At 32.9% G+C, this 18142-nt stretch overlaps 1 protein-coding gene across 5 annotated transcripts in view; it reads left to right on the top strand.

Moving 5' to 3' along the window:
* Nucleotides 1-775: 775 nt before the first annotated feature.
* LOC120423434 (DNA repair protein complementing XP-C cells homolog) overlaps nt 776-18142 on the top strand; it is a 67007-nt gene continuing 49640 nt past the window's right edge. For 2 of the 5 annotated variants that reach the window (XM_039587278.2, XM_039587271.2), the window contains exon 1: nt 777-3118. In XM_039587278.2, coding sequence (XP_039443212.1) covers nt 944-3118 — 2175 coding nt within the window. In that variant the 5' untranslated portion in view covers nt 777-943. Of the gene's footprint in view, nt 3119-5418; nt 6355-18142 lie in introns of all 5 variants that reach the window. The other 3 variants (XM_039587265.2, XM_039587258.2, XM_039587250.2) reach the window with 2 other exon arrangements.

Below are 18142 nucleotides of genomic sequence, written 5' to 3'. Positions count from 1 at the left end.
AGAATTCAGTAAAAACTAAATTAAATACTTAATCGTTTACTAAAATTTCAGTTGATGAAAATTCAGTAAAACGAAAAAGCTTTGGTGTGATAGGCAAGACATAAATTTGTATGTGTTTCACAGACATTTGAACTTGTGCCAGACATTTTTGAGGTGCACAGACTTTTAAAAAACTTCATTAAATTTATATTTTGGAAAAGAGATTTATTTCGTTAGTCTTAAAATGCTTGAAAACGAAATTTCTGATGGATTTCCAAGATAATAAATTGGTATATTTCTAGAGTTTTCATTTTATTAGGTCCTATAAACATATGAAAGACAATATTTTATTGGTCCTTTTCAAAAAAAAAACTCTGGATTTGAATGTTAGATAACTACACAGACATACACAGACTTTTTTACAAACATTTTTAAAAACCATGTGGCATCCCTGGGGATAGGTCACCCTAATTTTATGTCATCGATTTTATCTCTTTTAACCCATTCTGATCAGCTCTCCCCCTGATCGTGTAAAAGCCATGTTTACACTGAGGAAAAGGAATGTAAGATTTTCATAAGTCTACATCTTATGTGCTGCCTGATTTGAGTATCCACTAGCCTCTCGCGATTTTCATAGATAATCTTATGACCGTCACTATAAATTCATATGGTTATAACTAAACTTTACTTATGTATTTGGTCCACTGTTGATAGACTATGGACTTCATAAGAAATTCTTATGGAATTCATCTGTAATTTTTCAATGGTTTTCGCGTATACCTGTCAAAATTTTATTTGTTGATAATTTCTAGAAGCAAGCGGGACCAGCAAGTTTCGCAATTTCGTGTAAAATCGTGAATTTCTTGTATCTTCAATGTGAATAACCGTGACGCGTCCCATAATTTAGTTTCGTGCAGCTAAAAGACAGCTTAAATATAACGTTTCCACTGCATTTACCGCCGCCATGGCCTCCGACAGCGAGCCGGAATCGCCGCCAGAATTTTCCGCCAGCGAAGACGAGTGGAACCCGGACCAGGAGGAAAAGAAAATAACCGGTTTCAAAGCCGCGGCAGCACCGGTTAAGCAGAAAAAGCAACAAGTTAAGAAGTTACCGACGCGTTCATCCCGCCGAATTGCCACCAAGTTGGGGAAGGAGCTGCCCAAGGAGGAGATTGTGGAGGCTGTGCCGGAACTGCCACCTGAAGAGGATGATGCGGTGTCGACGGATGGCGAGGAGGTCGTTTCGACGAGGAGGAAGCAACCGGTGGCGAAAGGTAGAAGGGGACGGAAGCCGAAGCAGGTGGCGGTGAAGGTGGCCAAGGAGGATTCGATCAAGCTGACGACGTTTACGGTGGAGGAGTTGTATCGGAAGTATCGGCCGGATTTGGCGGAACCTGCGAAGCAGGAGAAGGTTAAGGTGGTTAGGAGGAAGGTGAGGGAGGAGGACGATCGTGATGATGATGATGAGAGCAGTGGGGACGATTATTTGGTCGATCCGGATGAGCTGGATTTGAATTCGGAATTTTTCAATTCCGTTACTACAAAGGAGGATGGGAAGGGACGGGGAGAGGTCAAGTTTGATTGTAATGCCGGGGTGAGTGTGGCGGAGTCGGAGGAAGATGACGAGGAGGATAAGCCGCTGAGTTCGGTTAAGAATGCCGAGGTGGACTCGACGGAGTTTAATAAGAAGCTCATTCAGCAGATTAACCAGTCGAGCCAGGATTGCATGACGATGGTCAAGTTGGTTGAGGTTTCCAAGCGGATCGAACGAGAACGCGAAGAGATGGACCTGCTTCGGAGGAAGCGTGAGCAGAAGGAGGTCAAGAAGGGGGAGGAGGATGTTTCAAACTTGCTGTTGGCGGGGGAGAAAGTTAAGGGGAAGGTCGTGAAGCATTCCGGAAGGAGCGATTTCGTTGCGGTTGACGGAGGGAAGAAGGATAAGGACCGGGAAAAGACGGTTGAGATTACGTTGAAGTTTGAATCTGCGGAGCAGAATGGTAGGTCGGGCAAGAAGAAGATGGACCTTCTGACCGCGATCAAGCGGATGATGAATCGCGAGAAGCGACAGAACCAAATCTACCTGCACAAAGTGTCCGTTCTTTGCTGGATTGGCCATGGGACGTTCCTCAATCGAACGCTGAGCAACGCCAACCTTATCAAAGCGATCAACAAACGCCTGCTGCCCTCTACGACCAACTGCCGGCCGAAAGGCCTTACAAATCTGCACTATTTCGAGCAGGTAACGCGTTACTTTCGCAAGGCCGTCCGCCTCAAGAACCACGTCATGTACTTCCACCCACCAACCAGCGCCAAACTGCCTCCCCTCTCAGCCACCCTCAAGTATCAGATCCTCCAGCGATCGGCCTTCTCCAAGCGCGACTACATTCTCCTTTACCTGTTGATGCTCCGCTCCCTTTCAATTCACTGCCGTCTCGTTATCTCCCTTCCGGTTCCCCCAAAGCACGTCCCAACCAGCGACCTCTACCGCATGAATCCACAAACGCGCGAAGAACTCGAAGCGGACCGGCGTCTCCTGCTAGACTTCCGACGCGCCCACCTCGCCCCCAAAGGAAGCACAATCCACAAAGTCAAAACCCAACTAACCGCCATGGTCGACAAAACCGTCGAAGCTCGTCGCAAGGAAGCGGCCCGAAAGCGCCGCCGCGAGGGCTTCTGCGCCACCATCCCCCAGCTGGACGGCGGCCACGACCACCTGCCGGAACCGAAACCGCGCAAGCAGCTGAAACTAATGGAGAGTTCCTTCCTCGAAATCGAACAAAACATCGCGCGAAAGTTACAAGGCAAGACGAAACCAGCGAAAAAACCGTCAACCGACCAAATTCCCTTCCCGGACGAACTCGACGAGCAGGTGAGGGCGCGTCGCGAGAAGATTCTGGCCGCGTACAAGGCATCCAAGGAACAGAAGGCGGCGGTGGCGGCCGCCAAGGCAGCGCAGGAAGAATACTGCGGAGAAGGAAGTAGCTCGTCGTCTTCAGCAAGAAAAGGGCGGCGTCCCGGCAAGCGGAACGTTACCCGGTCCGGGATTGACCTCTGGGTTGAGGTCTACTGCGAGCACGAGGACAAGTGGGTCACGGTTGATGTCATAGCCGGGATGGTGCACTGCCTGGAGCATACCGTGGTGAGTTGGTGGAGTTTTAGAATTTGAAAATTTTAGATTTTTATAGTTTTAGAATTTTGAAATTAAAAAAAATAATTTCAGATTTTTAGAATTTTACAATCTTACGTTTTTTTTTAAATTTGAGGACCTAAGAATTTTAAATTTCTGGAATTTTTACTATTTTAGATCTTACAATTTTACTATTTTACCAATTGACAATTATACATTTTACAATTTTAAAATTTTCAAATTTTACAGATTTACTATTTACAATTTAATTTTACAATTTACAATTATGGATTTTGGAATTTTAGAATTTTACAATTTTAAAATTTTGATATTTTACAGATTTACAATTTTAGCATTTTAGAATTTTAGAATTTTAGAATTTTAAAATTTTAGAATTTTAGAATTTTAGAATTTTAGAATTTTAGAATTTTAGAATTTTAGAATTTTAGAATTTTAGAATTTTAGAATTTTTGAATTTTTGAATTTTAGAATTTTAGAATTTTAGAATTTTAGAATTTTAGAATTTTAGAATTTTAGAATTTTAGAATTTTAGAATTTTAGAATTTTAGAATTTTAGAATTTTAGAATTTTAGAATTTTAGAATTTTAGAATTTTAGAATTTTAGAATTTTAAAATTTTAGAATTTTAGAATTTTAGAATTTTAGAATTTTAGAATTTTAGATTTTTAAAATTTTTGAATTTTTGAATTTTTGAATTTTTGAATTTTTGAATTTTTGAATTTTTGAATTTTTGAATTTTTGAATTTTTGAATTTTTGAATTTTTGAATTTTTGAATTTTTGAATTTTTGAAGTTTTGAATTTTTGATTTTTTGAATTTTAGAATTTTAGAATTTAGAATTTTTGAATTTTTGAATTTTTGAATTTTTGAATTTTTGAATTTTTGAATTTTTGTATTTTTGAATTTTTGAATTTTTGAATTTTTGAATTTTTGAATTTTTGAATTTTTGAATTTTTGAATTTTAGAATTTTAGAATTTTAGAATTTTAGAATTTTAGAATTTTAGAATTGTAGAATTTTAAGAATTTTGAAAATTTTAAGAATTTTAAGAATTCTAAGAATTTTAAGAATTTTAAAATTTTTAAGAATTTTAGAAATTTTAGAAATTTTAAAAATTTTAAGAATTTTAAGAATTTTAAGAATTTTAAGAATTTTAAGAATTTTAAGAATTTTAAGAATTTTAAGAATTTTAAGAATTTTAAGAATTTTAAGAATTTTAAGAATTTTAAGAATTTTAAGAATTTTAAGAATTTTAAGAATTTTAAGAATTTTAAGAATTTTAAGAATTTTAAGAATTTTAAGAATTTTAAGAATTTTAAGAATTTTAAGAATTTTAAGAATTTTAAGAATTTTAAGAATTTTAAGAATGTTAAGAATTTTAAGAATTTTAAGAATTTTAAGAATTTTAAGAATTGTAAGAATTTCAAGAATTTTAAGAATTTTATAAATCTTAAGAATTTTAAAAATCTTAAGAATTTTAAGAACTTTAAGAATTTTAATTTTTTTTAAGTTTTAAGAATTTTATAAATTTTATAAATTTTATAAATTTTATAAATTTTATAAATTTTATAAATTTTATAAATTTTATAAATTTTATAAATTTTATAAATTTTATAAATTTTATAAATTTTATAAATTTTATAAATTTTATAAATTTTATAAATTTTATAAATTTTATAAATTTTATAAATTTTATAAATTTTATAAATTTTATAAATTTTATAAATTTTATAAATTTTATAAATTTTATAAATTTTATAAATTTTATAAATTTTATAAATTTTATAAATTTTATAAATTTTATAAATTTTATAAATTTTATAAATTTTATAAATTTTATAAATTTTATAAATTTTATAAATTTTATAAATTTTATAAATTTTATAAATTATATAAATTTTAATATTTTTATAAATTTTATAATTTTTGAGATTTTTACGAATTTTTAGATAATTTAGAATGTTAAAATTTTTAAAATACTTAGAATTTTAATATTTTTTAGAATTTTAATTTAACATTTTTATAAAATAAAGAACTTTAAGAGTTTTAAGAACTTTAAAAATGTTAAGAATAACAGAATTTTTGTAATTGTTGGTATTTGTACAAGTTTTAGAATTTGAAGAATTTTGGAATTTATAAAAATTTTCACCATTTATTAAAATTTTTCTTTTTTTCTTTTTTTTAATCATTAATTTTTTTTAATTTTTTTTTTTTTTAGATTTGTGGAACCTTTAGAATTTTAGAATTTTTATTTAGAATTCAGAATAATCTCTTTCTCCATCTCATCCTCCCAGAACCAAGCCAGCCACCCGATCTCGTACGTCCTCGCATGGAACAACGACGGATCCATCAAGGACGTGTCCCCGCGCTACATTTCCCGCCTCGGCACCAAAAAGAGCAAACTTCGCGTCGAAGACAGCTGGCTCGAGCAGGCTCTAGTCGGCCGCAACGGCCGTCGCCGCCACCCATCCCGCCGCGACCGCACCGAAGATCTCAAGTTCGACAAGCTGCTCAACAAGCGACCCTTCCCCGAACAAATCGCCGAGTTCAAAAACCACCCCCGCTTCGCGATCCAACGCCACCTGCTTAAAAACGAAGCAATCTACCCGCGGGACGCCGTCGTGCTCGGCCACTTCAAGGGCGAACCGATTTACCCCCGCGACTGCGTCCATCTCCTGTTTTCTCGTGAAGGTTGGCTGCGGCAAGCCAAAACCGTCCGCATGTTCGAGGAACCGTACAAAGTGGTCACCCGCAAAGCGAAATACGACCGCGTCACCGGCACCACCGTAACCGGACTCAACACCGAGCTGTTTGGCGAGTGGCAAGTCCAGGACTATGAACCTCCAACGGCGCAAAACGGCCAGGTTCCTCGGTCCGCGTACGGCAACGTCGAACTCTTCAAGGCGTGCATGCTACCGAAAGGGACGGTCCACCTCCAACTGCCCGGACTCAACAAAATTTGCAAACGCCTTCGCGTGGATTGTGCGCCGGCCATCACCGGGTTCGAGTATCGGAACAATGCCTGTGCGGCCGTTTACGACGGGTACGTTGTGTGTGAGGAGTTCCGCGATGTGGTTCTGGACGAGTGGTACCAGGAGCAGGTTGAGGAGCAGCGGAAGCAGGAGGAAAAACGCCTCAAGCGGATCTACGGCAACTGGAAGCGACTGGTGGCGGGGTTGTTCATCCGGAAGAAACTCAAAGATCGGTACAACTTTGATAACATGTAGCGAGTGAGTATTTTGTTTTCTTTTTTTGTTGTTTATTTATGTGTTAAGCACTATGCGGTATCATCGAATCGAAATTATTTACGAATAAAAAGTGTATTATTCAAGTTGTCTCGATACTCAATTCTTCGAAATGTCATTTTGTTTAAATCTTAACATTCTAACGCCCAAGGCTCCAAAAAAGTTGGAACGGTGACTTCAACTAGCTGGTTCTCGGGCATAACTCACCCAATCAAGACAATTATTTTTTCCAGTGATTTGTTAGCATGTCTAGATGATCCTAGAACTTTGCAGAAGTAATTTTTGCAATCAAAAACATCGTTCCAACTTTTTTTTTCGAGTGTAATAAAAAAATCGCCAAAAACTCCCCGGAGGCTGTCGTTTGAAAAAAATTGGAACGATGTTTTCGGTCGCAGAAATTACAGATTTGTTCAAATCAAGTTCTGAAAATTTTAGGATCATCTAGACATTCTTACAAATCCCTGGAAACCCGATCCCGATTGGTTGAGTTATGCCCGAGAACCAGCGAGTTGAAGTTACCGTTCCAACTTTTTTGGGAGGCTTGGGCGTCCTTGTAAGTTGGACATGCGTTGGGCGTTCCAGTGTTAAGAACTACTTATCTTTAAATCTGAAAATCTTAAAATCTACAGCTCTACAAATCTGAAAATTTAAAATTCTAGAATAGAGTGTAACAAAAATGACTTTTTGGCGGGCATTCAGGGGTTTGTTCCGGTGGGCATACTGAGCCCAAATCCCAAATATGAGCTTGATTGGACGTAACAGGAGCTGGCGCTCCGCCCTTCAATTTTAAATGGGATTTAACCCGTAAAAAAAGATTTTTTCAAAAATGTCAATTTTTGAGGCATTTTGGCCACTGAAGCGTTTACCAAAAATATCACTGGCGTGTAGGCCAGATCCTTGCGCATCTTTTGGTATATATAACATTGAAGTTTGGAGCACCCTGGAGCTCGGTACAGACCTTCAAAGTTTGGCATTTTTTCGAAAAATCGGTCCCAGCAAAATCAAATGGCGTCTCGGGCGTCGCGAGACGCGACGCATATCTTTTTTGCCGTAGAATCCAAAAATATAAAATTCAAAAAAAATCTTTAAACAAAATAAAATTAAAATTAAAAAAATCTTGAAATCTTAAAGATTAAAAATTTAGAAATCTAAAAATAACTGAAAGCTCGATAATTTTAAAAAAAATCTGATATTCTGAAATTTAAAAAAAAAACATAAAATTCTAAAAATCCGAATTTCTACAAATTCAAAACTCGAAAAAATCTGAAAATTTTAAAATCTAAAAAATCTACAGCTTACAAGTTCAGAAATCTAAAAAAATAAAAATTCAGAAATCTAAAAAAGAAAATTATAAAAAAAATTAAATTCAAAAAAAATAAAAATTTTAAAATTTTGGATTTCAAAAAACTTAAAGTTTTAAAAATCTGAATTTCTAGAAATTCAAAATTCTGAAAATTAAAAAATCTAAAAATAAAAATTCTAAAAATCTTAAAATCCAAGAATTAAAAAATCTACAGCACTTCAGTTCTAGAAATATAAAAAAAAATCTTGAAATCCGAAAAAACAAGAAATCAAAATATAAAATTCTAAAAATCTAATATTCTGAAATTCTAAAAACATATAATTCTACAAATCTAAATTTGTGAAAATTCTATGTTGTGAAAATTTGAAATTCGAAAAATTCTGAGATTGGAAAATCTAAAATTATTATATTATAAATTATTATAAATTATTAATATTCTAAAATTCGAAAAACATAAAAGTGTAAAAGTCTAAATTTCTAGATATTCTGAATTCTACAAGAACCTAAAAATCTAAAATTTTAAAAATCTAAAATTCTAAAAATTGAAATTTGAAAAAAAATCTAAAATTCTACAAATTTGAAAGTCTTAATATCTAAGAATCCAAAATTTACAGCACTTCAATTCTAGAAATATAAAAAAAAATTCAAGAAATCCAATAATCAAAAAAAATCAAAAAATATCTAAAATCTGAAAATTTAAAATTCTAAGATTTAGAAATCTAACATTACAAAAATCTCAAATTCTTAAAATCTGACATTCTAAAAATAAAAAAAAAAACAAAATTTAATATTCTGAAATTCATAAAAAAAAAGATTTCAAAAATATAAAAATCTTAGAATCTAAAAAAATAAAAATCTTTCTAACTTAGAGAAACCAGAAAATCTCAAATTCACTAAAATATAAAATCACAGCATTCTTAAATTCAAAAATCCAAAATTCTAAAGTTTCAGTCCAATTTACTTACTACCGTTTAGAAATCCAAAAAACAAAAAAAAAACAAAAATTTAATATTCCTAAATTTATAAAATAAAATTTTTGAAAATCTAAACTTTAAAAAATTCTAAAATTCTGGGAATTTCAAAATTTAAAGATTTAAAAATCTAAATTTCTTAAAATCTCACATTCTTTAAATTTGACATTCTCAAAATACAAAAATTCCAAATTTATTAAATTAGAAAAAAACGGAAAAGATAAAATTCTCGAAAATATGTGATCATAACTAATAATAATTAGTCTATGATATAATCATAACATTCTTAAATTCTAAAAATCTATAATTCTAAGATTCCATTTCAATTTATTTTATTAGTAAGGCCGTTGCAAGTACTTAGCCCCTGAAACCCCCCTCCTCCCCACAATTCCGGCCTTAAAAATCAGGGGGCAAAAATGGGGCAAACACTTTTTTCAAAAAACTTGAAAACAATTTGGAGTGCATTTTCCTGCGTTGAAAACCTTAATGAAAACCATATTTTGCATGTATGGGTGTGAGTAAAAATATTTGAGATCTTGGTGAAATTTCGGTGTATTTTCAATTATTTAATTTTTTTTCTGTTTTTACTTAAGCCATTGCAAAAAATTCTGTATCACAGAACTCAAATTAGTCCCATACAAACCTTCGGATTATCGAAACCTCAGATTATCGAGTCTGGACTGTATTCTAAACTTTCCAGCTTTAATCTTTATAAATTCAAACATTCTAATATTCTAAAATACTAAAATTCTCAAATTGGATCCTAAAATTAAGTTTAGACGGCTGATTTTACCACACACTACAATAAAGCTTATTTTTCTGAGCACAATGACGCTTTGTTAGCACACTAAAAGATAAAAATTGATTTTTAAATCAATTTTTAAAAATATAGCTATGCGGCCTTTCTTGACAGTCACTTTTTGCATTAAACTAACAAAAAAAGAGCAGAAATCGATTTTAGGCGTGTTTTTCTCACCGCTACCTAGTTAACTCAATCAGAATTCTGAAACGGAATTCAATTCGAATCGTTTACGTATTCCGTTTCAAACGCAACAATCGATTCCGTGTACGTACCGGTTGTTGCGTTTGAAACGGAGTACGTAAACGATTCGAATTGAATTCCGTTTCAGAATTCCGATTGAGTTAACCCTCTACAACCTAACCCCGCCTTTAGACGGGCTTCGATCTAAAAAATCGCCAAAAAACAATTTTCCAACCGATTTTTGATCTTTAAAAAGCATTGGAAAGAAGAACTCTTAAAATTTTAGAAAATTTCAGGGTTGGAAGTTTAACTTGCTTTATGTGACTTTACCAATGTTTTTAAAAATGTCATTTTTTTAGGGGTCAACTTTGACTGTGTTTTTCACTAACATTTCCTATATTTTCAGTAAAAAGAAGTATGCAGTAATTTTTGTAGTGTCCCAGACTATGCCTCTACGCATTTTTTTGCAATTTAAATGATGATGGTGCGATTCTATAGCAAAAAATGTGAAAAACATGCAAAAAATTGAAAAAGTGACTCCGCGTCTACCCGGTTCCGTGTACTGGAAATTTTGTCATCTGCCATGCCCAAACATGAAAAAATTAGACAGGTGAAATGTAATTATATTAGGTGGTAGAGTAGGCCAAATACTACCAAAAACAAACATAAACTAAAAAAGATGCAAATTAAAATACTAAAAATGAAACAAGAAAAACATAAAACAAGGGAAGTAAAGTTTTTCGTAGAACAAAAGTTGCTCAAAATGACCTCCTAAACACGGGAAAAATAAATATTTTCGAAAAAAAAATTTGGGCAGTAGAGGGTTAACTGGGTACCGTTGTACATAAAAAATAACATAGAGTTTTAGGACCCTATTAACGCCATAACACGGCTTTTGCTGTACACTTTTATGGCTGCAGACTTCCACACTTTAACTCATTAAACGCAGACTTTTACCCCACCAGAACTCTGCACACAATTTTTGACATCCCTGCCAGGGATGCCAGATTTGCAGATTTCTCTGCAAATTTGCAGATTTCCGAAATTTGTTGCAGACAACTTTTTTGTTGCAGATTTTTGCAGATATTTTACCGATGAGGTTTGCAAAAAAAAAATCCTTGTGTGACAATTTCTTTGAATAAGTTGTGTAACCCAACAGTACATAGCATTTACAAATTTAGAATCAATCTTCTTAGACGTACGTCAAGTTTGATTACTGTCAAAACATTCAAGTATTCCGAATTTTCCCAACTATTTTTTAATCACTTAAGAACACTTGTCGGAAAAAAAATACAAATCAGATTGCGCGCTCTACAACATGGCTTTGGTGTACTCTTCTGCAAGATTCCTACACAAATCTTGGTATTCAAAAGGTTGAAGTTGCTAGGCTTCAACATTATTCAATTGTAATTAATTAATTTCTGTTTCAGTAAATGTTTTCCAAGGTATTGGCTTTTGTTGAAAAAATGCTGTCCTAAATTATTTGAAGCAAATATTTTTGTTTACTTCAATGAATTTTCAGATTCTTATATGGAACAATTTTGAAAACATAATGGAGACATATTTTGTAATAATTGAATTAGATTTTCTACCTCTGTTAATTAAAAAAAAAACAAAAAAATAAAAATGCGAAGTTACATAAGATTTTCAATGTGGTTTTCAAAATATGTTTTAAGATTCCCTTCCATCGGATCGAGAATTAAAACGTTGGTCCCGGTCTCAGTTGGCCGTTAAGTCATTCCGTAAGAGTCGTCCTCCTGGTATATTGTTATTATAAGATATAAGATTAAAAGAAAAATGTTCAATGGCAATTTCTAAATAAAACATTCAATTTGATTAAGATTCAATGATTCAAATATGATTTATATTCTTTTTACCTAAGTCGCCAAAAATATTGAACAAAAAAATAACGAGTTTTTTCGTAGCGATTACGTATACATTCTTTTTAAAAGTTCAGTTTTCTTTTCGCGGGAAGCACAGGTGCAACATTGTTCAATCTACATGACACTTATGTGTGAGAAAATATTACGGAGTTTCTTTTTTCCATTGAGCCGGTACAGCCAAACTTCGTCGATGATTTTGTTCAGTGAGTTTTGTTTTTAATAACCTATATTCATTTTTGTTAGCCAAAAAAAACTTATGACAAACAGCTAGTTTCAATTTGTCAAAAAAAAAAACCTAATCAGTTATAAAAAACATTATCCCAATTCAATCAACAATGATGTTGCTAATGTTTTTTTTTTTAGTTTTTGTCCCCTCTTTTCTTTTTTTCTTTTATAACTTATAAAGATGAATATAGAATGTTAAACGACTAATTACAAACGAATCATACATGAATATGATACCAAAGAAATTTCGTGAATGAATGTCAAATGTTCAAATATTCTAAAAACATTTCAACATATATTGTTGTCTTGTTTTTAATTTTAAATTTTGAAAGACTATTTAAATTATTATTTTAGTTTTAAATTGTTTTCCCATTGAAAATTCGGTAGCAGTGCACACAATATGATTTTTTTTAAATAAATATCACTTTAAAAACTATTGCAATCGATATTTAAAAAGTAATTTTGGCGCACAGAAGGATTTAATGTAGATAAACTTAAAAACTTATAAAAATAAAATAAATCAAAACTTTCTAGTTTTCTGATAGAGCACAAAGCATAAGTTTTGATTATTTTTTTTTAATATCTAACACGAAATCGCGAAATAGCAATTTATAGAAGGTGTAGGTATTGGAGGATGAATTAACCCAGGGGTGCCCAACCTTTTGGCCCAGATCTGATTTTTCTGAAGCTATGGCGGGGCTAGAAGTAATGTTTGGTAAAAGTTGATACCGTCATCTGGGGCGAATCGGGACTACAGTCTGAATAGGGACAGCAGTGTTTAGAGCACTTAAAGCTTTAAAATTTGGAAACAGATGTACACATTTTGTTGGGGTGATACTGTTCTAATTGAAACCAATCATAAAAATAAAAATATTGTGCTCCAACATAGTTAAAATTGCTGTCCCAATTCGCCCCATGTGTCCCGATTCACCCCAGTTGACGGTAATGCAAACTATTTTTTTTTCATAGCAATATTTTCAACCGATCCTTTTAAAATAATCAAATAAACTAACTAGTGTCGCAAATAAGATTAATTAATTTGGATTATAAGAAAGAAAAACCAAGATATCTTACAAAAATGTGTTTATTTGGTTTAATTTTATTTTGTTCAAAATAGTATTGCAATTGTTTTGTCGATTGCATTTGAATACAAATGGTCGTAGAAAGTTTATAAAGTTTAATTTCCTCAGCACAACAATATTTATAAAAAAAATAAATGCACTTTTTGCGTTATTGTTAAAAAGCTATTCTTTTAATTTCTTCAAACAATAGAATTTCAATTAAACAATATATTTTAAGGTGATTTCTTGACACATTTTCAAACATTTTTCAATTTTTTAAAAATATTGGCTTTTCAAAGCATTTTTAATCAAATATTTTACAAAATATTTCAAAATGAATTTAAATACACACAACATTTAAAAAGCTATTCTTCTAATTCTTCAAATAATTGAATTTCAATTAAACAATATATTTTAAAGTGATTTCTTGACACATTTTCAAACATTTTTCAATGTTTTAAAAATATTGGCTTTTAAAGCTTTTTCCTAACAAAATACATTGCTAAACAGTTTTATCACGCAGAAAAATAAGGCATATTTGAATCAACAAAACGTTTTGTTGATTTGAAAATCAAGATTTTTGTTGAATCAACGCTAAACGTCAAAGCAACTTTTTCAAAACAACAAAAGATTTTTGTTGAATTGAGAAAATCAAGGTTTGTTTCAACGCAAAATCGGCGTTGATTATATTCAACAAAATTTTTGTTGAATCAAACCTCGTACAGGCTGATTCTACAAAATATTTTTCTGCGTGATTGAAAACTACATAATTTTTTGCTTCCTCAATTTAGTAAATCAATTTTAATCAAAATCTTCAAGAATGAAATTTCAATTCAAAATTTATATGAATATAAACACATTCAAAACTGTTAGACATTTAATATTATAGTCATTCTTTACAATAATCCGAGTTTTTTATTTATTTTTGATATATTTCAATTTTGTACGAAATTGATAATTATGTTTTCGGACCAAAAGCAAAAACAGATCAAAACGACAGTTAAATATTTATTTATTTTTCATTTTTTGTTTTGTTCAAGGGTTAAGTTTATCGAGGAGGAATATCGACAATAAAGTGTTGACTGTCATGTCATTTTTTTAAGAGAACACATACAACTAGAGCGTCCAATTTCCCGTCCCGGGAAAAAAATCGAGGGATTTCCCGAAAAAGAATACTTTGCCTTTTCCCGGGAAATTTGTAAATTTCCTTTCCTTCCCCATTCCTTCTAAAAACTCGCTCCAAATATTTGAAAACTTTGAGTTGTGATTGCATAAAAATTGTATTTCAAGTGAAAAAGATTATTTTTAAGGCAAATTAAATACCTATCTATTTATTCCTGAGCTCAAACCAGTAAAATTTGTTCTGGAAAAAATATTTTTATTGCAACTTAATTATCAACATTTTTCTTTATAATTTTCTCTCGAACTGGTCACAAAGACAAATTTAAAAGCATTTTATTGTTTTTGAGCATGAATTAATTTTACTCACTGTCCAAATACTGTGATTAAAAAAAATCATACCTACTTTAAAAAAAAAATACAACTTCCAATCAGTGTTAATTAAAATTCAACATTTATACTCCAGGATGTAACATTTGCAATTTAGAGATTTGGAGAACCTTCCAACTGAGATCAATTCATAAGCCTTTACAGAGAGGGTACATATTTCTTAGTTAAGATTTTGCTAGCTGAGTGCTCTTTTAAGGAAAGTAAATTTTGAGAAAAAAAAACCCCAGAAAAAAAAAATTATTTTTTAATATTTTGTATGATTATAAATTAAAAAAATATATATTTTCTTGAAGTCGTATGTTTTTTTAAGGCAGTCAAGGCATAAGTTGATTCTCACACTTATTTTAACCATTGCTATTGCTATTCTATACAATTTTGTTGCACAGTATTAATCGGAACCAGGATCAGATCAATTTTTGTAAACTTTCAAATTTTCTGAGAATTCCCCTTTTTCCGAGAATTTTGTAACCCCGGGAAATTGAACGCTCTACATACAACCCAGACTCGACTGAGCAAAATTTTACTTTTATGAAGTTCTACAGATTTACTTGTGATAATCAAACAAATGAACACAATATTTAAAAAAAACTTTTCATTTTCTTTTTCTTAAGTTGTTGCTCAGGAAGTTTTTTAAGAATTCATCTTTTTACTAACTTATTTTTCCACAAATTTTCAGCATAAGTTACTTTACAAAATGTAGAGCTAGGGTTCAAGTTTTTATTTTATTTTTCAGAACATATTGTGTAAATTGCCTAAAGGGTACATATGTATAAACTTTTTTACAAACTGTATTTTTTCCAGATCACTTCGGATGATTTTGGAGTCATATTCGAGCTCAAAGACCCAAAATAAATTATTTTCAACGTGATTTGATTTTCCATAGTAATTTTTTTTGCGAAGGCTTAGGAGATTTTGGTGTGGACTGTATTTTACTATTTTTAAAGTTTAGATTACAGATTTGTTAATCATTTAATTATCACTTGGGTTTTTAATATTGAATAGTTCCCATATCTTGGCTCAAACTAAACCAATTTTAGTTCTTCTGTGTTCGTCCGCTCAGTTATTTAACACCGAACACGATGCATCGGAAAAACCTAGATTCCGGGTTCCTGGACAGATATAATCCGGATTCTCCAGGGTCAGATTTGAACTACGCTAGTCTGGTTATTTTTCTGATCACAAAAACATCCAAAAAAGTTGTTTGCGATGAACTATTGACATATTTTACCATCGACAGTCATATCTTTTCGTTAACTGTTTCATTATTATTTTTTATTTATCAAGTCAGTCAACCTTTAATAACAAGTAAAAGTGTAAATGTTATGTAAATAACTGACATGACCATACAAATAGTAAACATTTCAAGTAAAGTGGTGCAAGCAGAATAAGCCTTCTAAATAGTTATCAAAAAATTGGACTTATCTGAAAATATGCTACATGGACTTTTAAATTAGAGATTCAAAATTATATTTATAATTACGTGAAATCAGCTTAAACCGTTAATAGCCGTTGAAACAATCATTTCCTTAGATACAATACTGCACGAAATAATACTATCGCACATTTTATTTTAACTTTTTGTTAATTTATTCAAAAGTATCACAAAATAGGCAGAACTAAAACCGTGCCAAAATTATTTTAGATGAGTTATTTTTTCTAAATTTTTGTTCTCGAAAAACATTGAAAAAAAAAAACTTAAAAAGTATATTTATATTAGCCTAACCTTGAAATAGGAAAACACAAATTTGAGGAATAAAACATACAAAAGGTATCTTGACAAAAATATGTTAATTTTTGGAATACTGTTTGTATAATTTTCAAATTTTACTAAGGATATCCTGCCGTTTATCGAAAAGTAAAACACAATGCAATTCGATCCAGACTTTTTTTGATCATGCAGGTAAATAAGATTTAATTGAACTACAGTACATTTTATTAAGACTTTTTCAAATTACTTGAAAATACTGTAAATAATGTTAGCGAAATAGTTTGATTTCACACAGATTTAAGTAAATAAAACATATATGTAAACGTTTTTTGGGTTAAACACCATAATTTTGTTAAAGAGAATTGTAGGATACGAATTCATAAACCTAGTTTTACGTGTATTTATGTTTGCAGATTTTTGCAGATTTTTGAAAAAAAAATTGCAGATAACTCAAAATTTCATCTGGCATCCCTGATCCCTGCCTCAACAGCTGACAGCTGTCAGTCTACCTTTCAATGTTGTTCTCCTCTCTCCTCCGTCCTAAATTCTCTCACGTCGAACGAGTCGTAGAGAAAAAAAAAACACCGTTTTCATTCAATCACTCTAGTTTCGCGAGTTACGGCCGACGGTTGCGGGATTACGACGCGGTTCCATTTTTCGTAGTGACAAGTGTGCGCGCCGCGGACAAGACACGACGACGGACCCTTCTCGACGGCGGCGGAGAACAAGGAGAGAGCAGCAGCAAGGCCGTACGGTTTTTTTTTTTCGATTAGGATTACGCCGCTTTTTATTGGAAGGAACCTGTTCCGAGGGGGGAGTTGGCTTCTAACGTGGTCATTCTCCGTGGGTCATGTTGCTGGCAGTGCGCGCTGATTTGGATGAAGTTCTTTATCAGTGATTTTTTGTGAGGTTGAGGGAAGCGAAAAGTGGTGACCCTGAAAGTCAGCGAACCAAGGCAAGGCCTACTAGAGTGGTGGTGTTACGTGTGATTTTTTTCCGAACGGAACCAATTCTCCCAGCTGGACAGGTGCCTCCGGAGGAAACGCATGCTGCCCTGCACGTCGGAACACTAACAAAAGGTATTGTCCAATAATTACATAAATGCCCCCTCCTGTTCGCACCCGCAGCGAGATTCCGCTGATCGATTTGCCCGCAAAATTGCAGTTTCAATTGTCCAACATTCAAAGTTCCCTGGAACCGCTGGAACCCGGTAGACCAAACATTGGCCCGCGCGACCCAGTGGCCAAGTGGTGGCGTTCCACGGTAGACGGCCTCTAGCCTTCCCCACCATAGTCCCTCGCCCCTGCTGTATGATGCAATCGATTTCTTGCACACTATACTGCTTGCGTTGGGCTGACTCCCCAAGTGGTGCTGCTCGCTCGCTCGCACCACGTTCTCACAGTGTAAACCCCGTGTAAACGTAGACGACGACGACGCTCGCGAGTTGCCAGTCCGAGCAGAAGGCGGGCGGAACCCGGCAGTAGCGGTAGAGACGCAGTTCGTTCAATCTGGCCAGTGGAGTTGAATGAAATTGAGAGATAACTTGATGGATAGAGTCTGGAAGCGTGTGTGGTGTCTCCGTTGATGTGCCTCCCAAGCAGCTATGCGAAGAAAAGAGATTTTTACGTTTATCTTGCCACTTATGAGTGGAAAACTGTGCTAAAGATAATGTTGATTTAAATCTATAGATTTAGAGAAACTTAAATTTTAAAAAAAAGTTAATTACTCAGTGCTACCTACCATGGGCGTTAGAGGGTTATCAACACAAAATTAATTAGACCAGAGATCGAACGACATACGCGAAAAATTGTTTATGCCGTTGCAAATATTTTTCGAAGTTTATGTCCCTCGACTGGCCAAAGTCGAGGTGGGGGTTTGGCAAAATAATAAAAAAAAAAATTACAAGCCACGGTTTTAAAATTTGCATGAAAAAAAGTGTTTTAAAATTAATTTTACACCAGCCCAGTTGTTTTGCAATAATTAATTTTCAAAATATCTAGAAATTTAAAAAATATTCTAAGGATCCAAAAATCAAAAAAAAAATAAAATTTAGTATTCTGAAATTCATAAAATATAAAATTCATAAAATCTAAAATCAAAAAAACTTCTAAAATCTGGAAATTAAAAATTT

This window comes from Culex pipiens, chromosome 3, assembly GCF_016801865.2.
Source record: "Culex pipiens pallens isolate TS chromosome 3, TS_CPP_V2, whole genome shotgun sequence".
Taxonomy (NCBI): Eukaryota; Metazoa; Arthropoda; class Insecta; order Diptera; family Culicidae; genus Culex; species Culex pipiens.
The sequence above is the reverse complement of the archived record's forward strand: the minus strand, read 5'-3'. Positions and strand labels throughout refer to the sequence as shown.